This window comes from Molossus molossus, unplaced genomic scaffold (assembly GCF_014108415.1).
Source record: "Molossus molossus isolate mMolMol1 unplaced genomic scaffold, mMolMol1.p scaffold_m16_p_22, whole genome shotgun sequence".
NCBI lineage: Eukaryota > Metazoa > Chordata > Mammalia > Chiroptera > Molossidae > Molossus > Molossus molossus.
The window spans coordinates 28,814,641-28,828,201 of record NW_023425358.1 but is presented as its reverse complement, the minus strand read 5'-3'; the positions used below and the strand labels follow the sequence as shown (position 1 = coordinate 28,828,201).

The 13,561-nt window shown below is 50.4% G+C and overlaps 1 protein-coding gene across 1 annotated transcript in view; it reads right to left on the bottom strand.

The window, feature by feature from the left end:
• Window positions 1-2,466: 2,466 nt before the first annotated feature.
• The window catches only part of VSIG10 (V-set and immunoglobulin domain containing 10), a 32,239-nt gene continuing 21,144 nt past the window's right edge, over window positions 2,467-13,561 (bottom strand). The window contains exons 5-9 of the mRNA XM_036276583.1: window positions 10,686-10,979; window positions 8,188-8,298; window positions 7,890-7,905; window positions 5,965-6,194; window positions 2,467-5,192 (exon numbers count right to left, since the gene is read on the bottom strand). Of these exons, the coding sequence (XP_036132476.1) occupies window positions 5,137-5,192; window positions 5,965-6,194; window positions 7,890-7,905; window positions 8,188-8,298; window positions 10,686-10,979 (707 nt within the window). The 3' untranslated portion in view covers window positions 2,467-5,136. The remainder of the gene's footprint in view (window positions 5,193-5,964; window positions 6,195-7,889; window positions 7,906-8,187; window positions 8,299-10,685; window positions 10,980-13,561) is intronic.

The following is a 13,561-nucleotide window of genomic DNA, read 5'->3' as shown; positions in this document are numbered from 1 at the left end:
CCTCAGCCCCCCGGGCCGTCGGCCCTCATTCCGTCCCCGCACCGGCCCCCGCCCCGGTCCCGGCCCCGCCGAGCCCGCCGCCGCCGCCCGGAGAGGCCATCAGCTGCTTCCCGTCACATGGCGGCGGGCGCGGGCGGGGACGCGCGGGGGGCGGGGCGCGGGCAGAGACCCGGGGGGCGGGGGAGCGGGCCGGGAGAACCGGGGGGCGGGGCGCGGGCCGAGGGAGAACGGGGGGGAGAGGGGCCGAGGGAGAACCGGGGGGCGGGGGAGGGGGGCCGAGGGAGGACCGGGGAGCTGGGGGGGAGGAGGGGGGCCGAGGGAGAACCGGGGGGCGGGGGCTGCGGGCAGGAGAACCGGGGGGGCGGGGGAGGGGGCTGAGGGAGAACCGGGGGGCGGGGGAGGGGGGCCGAGGGAGAACCGGGGGGCGGGGGGGGGAGGAGCGGGGCCGAGGGAGAACCGGGGAGCTGGGGGGGAGGAGCGGGGCCGAGGGAGAACGGGGGGCGGGAGCTGCAGGCAGGAGAACCTGGGGGAGGGGGAGAGGGCCGAGGGAGAACGGGGGGGGGGCGGGGGGGGGAGGAGCGGGGCCGAGGGGGAACGGGGGGGGGGGGGCGGGGGCTGCAGGCAGGAGAACCGGGGGAGTGCGGGGGGAGCGGGCCGAGGGGGAACGGGGGGGGGGGGGCGGGGGCTGCAGGCAGGAGAACCGGGGGAGTGCGGGGGGAGCGGGCCCCGAGGGAGAACTGGGTGGGGGAATGAGGGGGTGCGGCCGAGGGAGACGTGGAGGGGCCAGGTGAAAGCCAGCCCTGGAGAAACGAGGCGCGGGCGCGGGCCGGGGAGGGTGCGGGGCGGGGAAGAGCCGGCTGGGAGAGCGGTGGGCAGCACGCGGTGGGTCGGGGGAGGGGTGGGGACGGGGGAGGGGCACGGCGAAGAAGACGGGCGTGAAACGGGGTGCGCGGCCGGGAGCAGAGCGGAGGGGAAGCCGGAGGCGGGGACCAGGTAAACGGAGTGGGGGTCAGTAGGAAGGAGACTAAAAATAAAAGGACCTGGACACACCAGGGATGGGGGAATTGGGGAGACAAAGCAAGGGCGGAGGAGGGAACCGGGGGCGGTCAGGAACACTGGGCTGGAGCATCAAACTGGAGACCTGGGGAAGCCCGATCTGAGGGTCAGTGGGAGCCGAGGTGCCGGAGACCAGGAGACCATGAGTGTGGGGGAGACGGGGGCGGGGTAAAGTGGGGGGCTCTGAGAAGGGGTAAGTGGGGCTATTTTTAAAAAATGGGAACCGGAAAAAGAAAAGCCCAGTGGCAAATGAAGGGACCGGCATGCCAAGGTTCAAGTGGGCGGCGAGCAAGGGGCCAGGGAAAAGGAGGCAGGCGAAAGTGGTGGGGGTCCCGGATGGAGAAGCTGGGGCAACGTGGGTGTGACCTTGGAGGGTTGGGGCAAAAGGGGGCCTGAAAGGTGCTCGTCGACAGGGGGGGACAGAAGTGAAAACAGGCAGAGGTCAAATGGGGGGCTCAGAAAACAGGCTTGGAGTAAACACCACATTCAAATAGAGACCCTGGGTGGAAAAGAACACGGGAAACAGGTCAGGGTAGGAACGTGGGTTTGTTAGAAAGGAAGTACGTTTAAAATGGGACAGCTTTGCTCAAGAGCCAGGGAGCTTGGAGTGAAGTAAAATAAAGGGGGGTGGGAGGGAGAAGTGACCTAAGAGGAAAGGCCTAGAACAGGAAAAGGGAAAGGAATTGGGCAACCTCAAGTGGGAGGTGGGGTGAGACACTGTGGGGACTACAATTAGTTGGGTCCGGTGGAAATCTCCAAAGTCACCAACAGGGACTAGGACCAGAAGGCTGATATAAATTGTCTTGTGAAACAGTCTATCAGTTCTGTGTTCTCTGTGGTGACATCTAGCCCTTTAGGAGGCCAGCATTCTGAGCAAAAAGAGGCGAATTTGGGGAGAAAAAAATGGAAGAACAGCCCTGGCCTGTGTGGCTGGGTTAGAATGTCCTCTGTACACCAAAGGTGGTGTCCTCTGTACACCAAAGGTGGTGGTGTGTTCAGTTCCTGGTCAGAGCACATAGGTAGGTTGCCAGTTCCATCTCCAGTCCAGCCAGAGGGGAGGCAGCCAATTCATGTTTCTCTCTCACATCGATATTTCTCTCTCACTCCATCCCCCCCTCTCTCTAAAATCAATAGGAAACATTTTTTCTTAAATGGAAGAACAAGTTTCTCAGGGAGATTTAAAAAGGCCAGGGTGTCTCAGAGGGTGAGTAGTATCTCCAAGCCATGGAAAAGAATAAAATGGCAATTGTTAACCGATAGTGAGAAAGCTAGGAAAACATTGGGGGAGGTAAACCCATTTCCCCAAATCTTTCAGTTTACGAATCAATTCTCAAGCAAACCAAAGCTTTTCTTTAAAAATAACTTTATTCCTTAATCTTAAAAAAAAAAAAAAAAAATTCCATTGTAACCTCAGAATGAATTGTCCCAACCCACCTCCCCACATCAAATATTCAACTGTAAATAATGCTGAGGATCTGCTTATTTTTCTTTGCAGCCGATCCTGGCCAGCCCCATGGTGAGAAATACCAGTTGGCACGTATTGCATCACCATCACTTTTACCCAGCAAGGAGTATTTTCCAGGTTTCAGTGCATGGGTTATGGAAATTCCCCATTGTGTGTTCCTGCTGCAGTAATAGGGCCTGTAGGTGCTTGTGAGAATTAGAGCTACTTCCAAAGCCACAAGATTGCAGGAGCCCTTTCCCCAACGTCTGCCTGGTTTAGAGAAAAAGAAATGTCAGTTGTGATAGCCCTGAAATACTTATCTTCCTGGTTCTGATAACGAGATCTAGTCTCAGAGTTCACAATACATTCAGATAAGAATGTAGGTAAAGCGTAATGTAACAACTTGGACTTTGCCACACAAAGCCTGCAACCCATTGTCAATATGCTTATGGGTTTGGGGATGGGTCATCCAAAAAGCCCTTTCTTTAAAAATCCTTGAAACTTGAAGACCCCAGTACCTGGGTTCTTACCTGACCCAGCCATAGTAATGTGCACACAGGGCTCAGATACAAGTGACAGCAGTCACAGCTCAGCTACTCAAGGGTTTATAGAGTGTTTGGCACCAAGACCTTGAAGCTCCCATTTGCTAGTGGAAAAACTCTGCCTTGAAGATTTCCTACCTATCAAGTATGTGTGCAAGAGAAGAGGAAATTGCAGAAACACCTCAGTGATCTTGTGTTCCCAGCTAGGGAATTTTCCCTGACAGTTGTTTATTTTCTTTTAAAAAAAATATTGTTGCCTCTGCATAGTAGACGCTCAGATTCAGGAATGCAATTCATCGAAGATTCTAAAGGAGAAACTAGCTCAGTGTTCAGTAACTTTAGAAGCAACCGAAGTGTCCTGTTCTGTAAGTGACACTAACTTAGACTGGTTAGAGTGGTTACATACACAAGGTACCACGCAGCAAAAGACCCAACCGAACAATGAGACTGCCGTTCACGGCTCTTCCGAGGGGTACAAATTTGCAGCCAGCTCCTGAGCTCCCCAGTGTTCTGAGCCGGGGACAGGACTCACTTCTAGTGACTTGCTCAGTTTAGTCCCTTCCATCAAGAAAACAGACCAACCCCAAACACACCTGCAGGGTAACTCTGCAGATAACCAGTGTCTCATTTTAGGAGTCCCAGTCCCTGTTACTGGAAAAGGGAAGTTTTCTCCTCTAAGCTCTAGGTCTTGCCCATCAGAGCAGAATGTGCAATATTAAAGAATGCAAATTCAAGTCAGATTTTTATGCTTAGCACGCACTCTTTGCACCGTTATAAGGCCCCTGACATTGAGGAGAGATTTGAATGAAATCAGGGGGAAAAGATCTCTAACCTGAACCCTAGTACAGGTTCTACTGGAAGCAATAGCAGCTTAAGGCCATCACACGTTATTTTCATTCGAAACTTAGCATTATTGATCAGTGTATCCTCATAACATCCTCAGAGAAAGGAAGGAAACATGTTTTCCCATTCCCACTCCAGAGATCGAGAAACCGAAGGCTGGATGAGCTGGTCGGCTCAAGGAGTACACCTCACCAGACTCTCCCTTACAGACCGTTTCTCCAGCCTTCTCTCCAAGTCGCAGGAGAAAGGAAGAACGGGAAAGGCTGAAAGCTGACATTGTGTATAAGAGGCTGCTGCATAAATATGAAGCTTTGCAAAATGTGAGGTTCTAATGAAAGGCACTTTCTCTTATGGGCCCCCACCTCTTTTGAAAAAAGTTCTATTTCCAGAGAAGCCAAGATCACCAGGAGAGTGCTGCTAATGCCCTCGTCTGACACCATTCCGGCGGCTTGCAGCGTAGAGGTGACATTTCTTTTCTCGCCAGGGAAGGCAAAGGAGACGAGAACGAACATCCCTTGAGCACCTCCTAGGCACTTGCACATCCCAGAGTCCCCACTACACCCCTGGAAGGTAGGTGTGATTTCACCTGTTCTATAGATGAGGACATTGAGGCCCGGGGAGAGGTAAAGCAACCTGCCCGAGCCCATGAAACAAGTAAGAAGCAGGGCTCAGATTCAAGCCTGGTGTTTCCGACTCTGACACCCTGAACCACGCTGCCTCCGTCTGAACTGCATCAGTAGCTGACTCCTCACCTTTCCCAGTGAGTTGATATTTCCCTGGTTCCTTGGCTCACCTGGGCAGTGATAAAGGAAGTGTCCCTGTCACCCCTTACTAGACCCTTGTGTGCTGAGGTAAGCAGGTTACAGACCTGTACCAGTGGCAAAGGGCACTGAGGCCAGGTGCCCCCTCCACTCCTGCTCCCCCAAATTAGCATTAGTCAACATGGATCCAGCCAGGAGTCACGATGAAAAGGGCCCCTCAGACTCCAAGTGCAACTTTTCCCCCGCACACTGCCTATTCCCAGAGCTTTTAAACACCCTTAAGAAATGTTACAGCAAATTAAACCAATGGTTTTAAAAACGGACAGAAGTGTGTGTGTGTGTGTGTGTGTGTGTGTGTGTGTGTGTGCTGAGAGCCTCAAACCATCTGAAGCCCTCAAATGGGTACAAGTCAAGTCAAAGCAAAATGAAAAGCTCTTCAGTGTAGCTTCCCAAGCTCTTAAGACAGGATAATGAAGGACAGCTCTCTTCTTCAAACTGGCCTGTCTTCTTCTTGAACGGTATCACTCTGCTGCTCACTGCTGTCATCTGTGCAGGAGGGAAAAGGAGACCGGACTCTGAGTGATTGCAATAGCGGTGACCCTGTTTCCATCTGTCTTCATCATCTTGACTGCTAGTCCTTTACTGGCGAGCCTTGGAATCGGAGTTCATGGAGGAGCAGGTGAGGCAGGGTGTGTGCCCCCTTTTCACCTGCTCTTTCCACTTAAAATCCTCTAGACGAGCCTGACCCCGTCCACCCTTCAGACTCGTGGCTCATGCCGTTCCCCTCACCTGGAACGAGCCCAGCTCCTTGCTCGTTCAAACTCAACTGTCCCGAAAGACTTGCCTCCTATCCCTCTTATTCCATTAAGCTGCTCCTGACCAAGGTAGCCCTCGAAGCTCTTGTCTTTCTCCGGAGGTCCCGTCATTTTCAAACATATTCATCGGGCCATTAATCAAATTCCTCCTTACAGCTGCTCCCCTACTGCTGTCTCGAAGCATTGGTTCAGTCTTGCCCCTGTTCCATTTCCCCACCGTTTGAGTCTGTTCGCTCTGACCGGGCTCACAAAGCTTCCTGCCTGCAGATACTGCTGGTCTGTCTTTTCTCTTCTCCGACAGTGTCGATACCGGGCCTTTCCCAGAGCAGGCCCTCGGTAAATGTTTGCCAATTTCATTGTTGCATTGGTAGTTGATAAGAGATGCTAAGGTTCCAGATTAAACTTTAACTATCCTCTCCCGCCTTTTAAAAACCACTTAGAAGTTTCCTACTGGGAAGCTCACCACCACGTAGCAGGAGTGCTTTTAAGGGAAAAGAACTTACCTTGCAGGGCCTGGAGCCCATTGGCCATCCAGTCTATGTTCCCATTCACCAGCGCGGTCACCCTATGAATGTGGCCGTGCTTGTGTATTTCTTTCGGCAACTCCTCCCTCTCGTTGGCTTCCTCCTCCTCCTCCTCCTCTTCCTCCTCCTCTTCAGCAGCATCTTCTTCTTCCTCCAACTCTTCCTCTTCCTCATCCACCAAAACCATGACATCACCCATGTCTTGTCCCCTAATTGTCAAAGGGGGAGAAATAATCAGGGAGATGCCCCATTTCCCCCCAACCTCAGCCCACACTGAATAGGAAACACTAGCTGCTTTGCCACCCCTTTGATCCCACAAAAAATTCTTCCTGCATTCAACTTGGTGAAGTCACAAGGTGACAGTGTGATTGTCACCTCTCAAAGAGATGCAGCCAGATTGCTACAGGTCATCCTACCTCGTTCTGGGTGAGTTTTGCCATTCTTCCCCTGCTCCTTGGGAAGGTGACCTCATTGTCCCAGGCACCTAACATTTTAGTCCCCCTCACAGCCTGTACCCAAATACTGTGCCTTTCCTGAAATGCCCTTATTTCTGCTCCACTAACTGGAATTTCTCCTCTTCCTCCTAATTTAAGGTCCGGATAGAGTCCTCTCCTTCCCCCTGAAGTCCTGAACTACCACTGCATTTGGAGTCCGTGCCCAGAGGTGTAGCACTGAATTGCTCTTAGTTTATTGCTGGTTTTGCCTACCCAGTCAGACTGTACTTTTTTTTTTTTTTTTTAGATAGAGTGGAAAGGAGGGAGGGAGAGAGAGAGAGAGATCCATGTGAGAGAGACACATTAATTGGTTGCCTCCAGCATGACCCCAACGGGGCCAGGATCAAACCTGCAACCCAGACACATGCCCTGGACCGGGAATCAAACCTGAGACTTTTAAGTCTGCGGGCTGATGCTCTAACTTCTGAGCCAAACCAGCCAGGGCCAGACTGTACATTTTTTTTAAAGGAAAGAACACTTGCCACAAGCCAGTGACAGTCCCAGGAGCATCACATTCTCATTGACTCCTCACACCCTCCCTCTGGGAAGCAGATGGGACAAAGGCTCAGAGGAGGTCAGGGATTTTCCGCGCACAGGGCAGAGCTGCGACTGGACCAGGTCCGCTCATTCCGAAGCCCTTCCTACTCCACCTCACTGCCACCTCCGAGAAATAAACCTGGGAATGAGACTCCCAGGGAGAATGCTCCTCAAATACACTGCAGAAAAGGCAACACTGTTCCCATGAGAACAGGGTCCCAAAACAATAATATCCCCTCATTGTGAGCCACTATGTCAGAACAATAATAGCCCACGGTTATTAATGGGTAAAGAGAAACAAAGAGAAGCCTTCTTTGCTCCCACCTAAAATCTCCCTGGGGAGTAAAATACTCAAGTTCATTTAGTAACTTTGCCCCTACTGAGGCTGCCTTTTGGGAGGGGCTTCCAGGCATGCTCAGACTAGTTTTCCTACACATGCTGTAAGACCATGACTCAATTCTTCCTTTTAGCTCTCTTTAGAAAACTAGGTAAAGTCAATGCATAAATAACTGGGCTTCTCTACGCCTCGGTGACAGCCCAGCAAGGCGCCCCACCCCGAGGACTAGCATTGTAAAGAGAACATAGACTTTGGAACCAGTCGGACCTAGGTCTGAATGTGAGCACTACCATTTACTTCCTAGATGAGACTGCAGAAATTGCTTCCCTGAGCCTCTGCCTCCCTTCTTGGAAACGGGATGCCACCTCCACCCTGAAGAATTCACGAAAGAGTTTATAACAATGCCTCACGAAGCCCAGTGTGGGCAATGGTTGCTCCTTAACGGTAGCTGCTATTATTGTTCTTATGAAAGGAGACAAAACAGTGAAGACAGATCATGGAAATGGGTTTTTGACTTGAATCTGGGGAACACTCACCTGATAGTGTTTCCTACTAAAGGGAGAAAGGAGAAAAAAAAAAAAATTAATATCAAATCATATCCGCTTCAGCCTCACAACAGTTTTTCATCAATCTAATACCGACCAAAGAAGGGACGAGCAAACTGGCCCCACGTGAGCGGTGACGGGGTGTTCTGGAATGATACTTAGGGGCTTCACTATGGCCATGAAGAAGCCTACAGACTGGGACTTCAGTGGGAGCATAACGGGAGCCTCCTTCCCCCAACCACACCCTTTCAGAAAGCCTGAAAGAAAGAAGACCCCAAGACGTCCTTACATTTCCAGCAGAACACAGGGCTGTAATACAACATAAGGCCCGAGATAATGGCCAGTCCCAGCAGAAGGAGGCTCACGATGGTCCCCACGATTCCTACGATGTTTAAAGGTTCTGCAAAGACAACACACACTGTTGACTCTTCCACCTGACAGGCACGCAGCTAGGAGAGCGATGCCCGCCCCCCCCCGCCTGGGTCCTGGCCTCGTCTGGTTTCATGATGTTGGACAAGGCGTAAGACCCCTCTGGAAAGCGGGATCAGTATCTTATCTCCCTACCTCAGAGAGTGTGTGGGAACCAAGTGAAGCATGTGATGTACAAGAACACTGGAAAGTTAAAATCTCTGTGTCTCCCACACATCAAGACCGTTCACAAAGTCACAGTAAATTCAGAGTGAGTTACTGGTGTCACGATAAACAGTGATCAATGGAAAAGAACAGAGAATCCAATAACAGGCCGACACATAAAAGGAAACTTGATATATGACCGATCAGCGAGCAAAAAGAGAAACTATTTGAGAAAGGGTGCTGGAATAAATGGTCATCCGCATTGGCGGGGGCAGGGGCGCCTTGATCCTGACCCTCACAACCATCCACAAAAGTCAGCTCTAGATGGATTAAAGATTTCATTGTGAAAGGCAAGCGTGAAAACACTTACCATTGTGACGGTGGGACAGTTAGGGATCGGTAAGACAAAAATTGCTAATGACATAAGAAGAAATTCGTAACGTCAACTCCATTAAAAGTAAGAATGTTTGCTAATGAAAGGATCCCCGAAAGAAAGTGAAAGAGACAAACAAGGAGCTGAAAGAAGATGCCGGTAACATAAAACTAACAGGGAATCCGTGTGCGGATTTCTAAAGACAGCCCGCGTGCTCCTAAGACAGGGTAAGATACCAAAAGACACAAATACATAGGAACGTCACAGAAGAAATACAAATAGCAAGTAAATCTGAAGTAATGTTCAACCTTCTGGGCAATCAGAGAAATGCAAGTTAGAACCACAGTGAGGTTACACTTTGCTTGATGGGCAGAACCGAACAAGGCTGCTGGTGAGAAGGTGGAGCAGCGGTGTCCATAGCGTCGCCGTTAGAGATGGAAAGCGGCATCATCACTTTGTAAGATGACTCGGTTACCCTTCATTTCTGCTCCTCATAACGTATCCTCGAGGAATATATGCCAGGTGTTTATGTACACACAGGAGTTGGGTAAACTATTTCCATAGCAACACTGTGTGTTCATCAAAACCACCACAAAAATCAGAAACGACACACACGTCCATCGGCAGGAAAATCAGTACCTTAGCTGTGTAACAGTGACTCAATGGATACAGTATACAGTGGTCAAGAAGCACAAAGTGTCATTAAGCACTTTGGCAGGAATAAAGCAAAGAAGCAAAATGTGGAGTGAAAAAAGCCAGCCACAAAAGGCTGTATTTGTACGGTAACCGCCACTTTTTAAAACTCAAAACCAAAAACAAACAGCATATTATTTAGATGTGTGTCCTTATGGAGCACAATTTTTTTCTTAAAAAGGACATGAAATTCAGGATGGTGGTTATCTATTTTAGGGGGCCAAGATGAGACTAAAACGGGGTCCACAGGTAGGTTTACAAGATAAAAGACAGGATACCCCGTTACAACTGGATTTCAATAAACAACCAATGATTTTTTTTTAGAATAAGTATGCCTTGTGCAATATTTGGGACACACTTATACTACTTAAAGACGTTTTCTTTGTTTTTCCAAAATGCAAATTTAAGTGGGTATCTCACTTTATTCATTTTGATACTGTTCTCTAAATCTGGCCACCATACCCACAGGTAATATAGAATTCTGGCACTGTTCTATATCTTAAGCAGGATGTAATTTCTTGGGTGTTCATTTTGCCATTATGCTTCACAACTTACATTATATATTTTTTACATTTCATATTTATATAATTTTCATATACAGATAGATATTCTTTGGTCTATAACAGATATTAAGCAATGTTCTAAAATTTATTTATTTTTTTGGTTAATCCTCACATGAGGATATTTTTTCACTGATTTTTTTTTTTTTTTTGTAGATAAAGTGGAAGGAAGGGATCGGGGGTGAGAGGGAAGGAGAGGGACAGAGAGAGAGAGAAACGTTGATGTGAGAGAGACACATCACTTGATTACCTCCCACAGGACCCCGCCTGGGACTGGGGATCAAACCTGCAACCCAGGTTCGCACCCTTGACCGGAAATCGAACCTGTGACCCTTCACTCTGCAGGCTGACGCTCTAACTGCTAAGCCAAACCGGCAAGGGTGATATTAAGTAGTTTTTATCCCTATGCAAATATTAGAGATTTAGGACTGGACATTAATTTCTTCCATCCGTCTTGTCAAGCCACAAGCACGCAGCTATGCCTTCTCCAGACGGCAGTGACCCTCAGGCAGGGAAGCACCGAGCTGTCCCCAGGCTGGTGCCAGGTCCTCTGAAGAGCTCTCAAGCCTCTTCATCTGGGGCACTTACCTTTCACGCTCAGCCAGATGTCCACTTCCCTCACCCCCACAGGGTTCTCAGCCCGGCAGACGTAGTAGCCCTCGTCCCGGTCCTGGGAGCAGTTTTGGATGGTCAGGGTGGAGCTCTGGCCATTGTGCGTGATGAGATAGTGGCTGTTGGGCTGGATGACCACCTCGGGCTGGGTGAGGTTCCTCAGCCACAGGATCTTGGCAGAGGGGTAGGCTCCAGACACCTGGCAGGTGAGTGTCACACTGCCCCCCATGAAGCAAGTCCTCATGGGCTCAGAGAGAAGGGAGGGGCTCCCTGGGGATCAGAAGAAGGTAAAGAGAAACAAATGTTGAAGACTCAAGCCACGGCCTGAGACATTCAAGAACAGTATTTCCTTCCTAATGAAGCCACTCCAGGAACTTCGGTCCCACGCCTGGTCTCATATAATAAACACGAACATTTACTGAGCGCTGACGATGGGCTAGGCCCAGGTATACCTACTAACCCAGTTCGTTCTCACAACAGCCCCGTCATTATTTCCATTTTGCAGATGAGGAAACTGAGAGACACAGAGAAAGTTAAGTAACTTGTTCGTCACACAACAAAATAAGTGATGCAGCGAGGACTCAGGGTGACGGACTGTCCCAGTTCGCTAAAGACTGAGGGGGTTGCTGGCCCATGGGGCTTTCAATGCTAAGACAGGGAAAGTGTGGGAAACCAGGAGGAGTTGGTTCCCCTATGGAAGATCGGAACCCAAGTAGTTGGGCTTGTGGAGAACACATTCCTTCCGTCTATGCTATAGGCTTCTATGCATAATAAGCTCATTAGTCATGTCTTTAAACACGGGCACGCAGCCTGACAAGGGCGTTCAAGGGGACAATGAGGTAGCTGTATGAGTTTCCTGTTGCTGCTGTAACAAACTGCTACGAACTTAGTGGCTTACAACAGAAACATGTCACTTATAGTTCTGGAGGTCAGAAGTCCAAGGTGTGGGGCAGTTTCTTCCTTCTGGAGGCTCTAGGGGACAATCCATTTCCTTGCTTTTCCAGCTTCCTGAAGCAACCTGCATGGCTTGGCTGGTGGCCCCTTCGATGCATCACTCCAGCCTTTTGCTTGGTGATGTTGTCACATTACCTGATACCGAGTTTGACCCTCCAGCCTCCCTTTTTATAAAGAGTCTTGTGATGACATTGGGTCCATCTGGATAATAATCCAGGACATGCCCCCCATCTCCAAATCCTCAATCACATCGGCAAAGTCTCTTTTGACATGGAAGGTAACGTATTTTGCAGGTTCTACGGATAAGGAAAGGGACACCACTGGGGACACCATTATTCTGCCTACCACAGTTCTGTACTAGAAATGCATAGGGTGTCCCTGTGGCCTTGAGGTCTGACTGAGCAGGACATGAGGAGCTATAAGATCGACCATAGTGACCCATTTGTTTTTTTATGCACCCCTCCTGGGAAGGGTGACGGGTTCACCTGGGGGTTATTAAGACCGTATTTTCGGCAGCTGAGAGATGGAGTGGCATGCTGGGTTCCCGCCTGGGAGGGTGAGCCTGCACACTTCCCCTTGGCCGTCGTTCCGAGAGAGAATCTAGGGTTTCACTGCTGGCGTCCTGCGTAGAGGGAAGGGGGGGGGAGGTGAGGTGGAACAGACCAAAACCTCTCTCTGTAGGTCAGGTCAACAAAAGAGAATACCCCAGACCTAGGTCTGCTCAGGACACTCACGTGCTGCACCCCGTCCTGGATCAACTGTCAGGTTTGCCTCCATGTTGCTAACTCGAACTTCCCCTGGCTGTGGTTAACCCGAATTTCCTTTGGGGTCACAAAGCCAGCAGCAGTGACAAACCTCAGTATGTCTGTACTCTGCAGCCCCCAAACCAAAGTTTGAGAAATGGTCCCTCAGCCTTCATGAAAAGCAAAACAGTTCAGCTAGTGCCCCCCCCCAACCACCAAACAAAGATCATGTACATAAATACACTTTTTAAATTTTTTTATTCCTCACCTGAGGATATTTTTCTTATTATCAGATAGAGTGGGAGGGAGGGAGAGAGCGAGACAGAGAGAAACATCGATGTGATAGAGCCACATCGACTGGTTGCCTCCCGCACGACCCGACCAGGGCCGGGGACAAACCACAACCAAGGTACGTGGCCTTGACCGGAATCAAACCCGTGACTTATTGGTCCGAGGGCCAACATTCTCACCGCTGAGCCAAACCAGCCAGGGCCATAAATACACTTTTGACAAACATGGCATCCATCCCTCAAAAAGCTGAGTCACCCATTCAGCTGGCATGGCATCTATAAATTCGGAGTTTCTTGCCTGGCATGAGTGGTTCAGTGGACTGAGCACTGCCCGTGGACTGAGAGGTCCCGGTTCCATTCCCAGTCAGGGCACCTGCCCGGGCTGTGGGCTCGATTCCCAGTGCGGGGTGTGCAGGAGGCAGCTGATCCATGTCTCTCTCACATCAATGCTTCTCTCTGCCCCCACCCCTAAAAAATCAATAAAAAAGTATTAAAAAATTTTTTTAATTCAGAATTTCTCTTAAGAGGATGCTGTGTGCAAGGTCAGGGGTTGGGGTGGTGGGGTGGGTGACGCAAGGCCCTCAGAGATCTGCAAGCGAGAGACCACGCAGCAGGGCCTTGCGCACGGGGCTGGCTAATGCCGCAGCTTATCATGAACTGAGCTGGTTTCTCCAGGTTAGGGGCACTACATGCCGCTTGAAGAGAGACCTGAGCCGCAGGCATCCCCAAAGGTATCACTTTTCATCATTTTGGGGGCTATGCTGTTCGGCGTCCCTAAGGTGGACACCGACATCACCTTTCAATGACTTACTCATCCTCCCAAGTGCAGTGAGGATCCAGAGACCCACCCCCCTCCTCGAAGGGC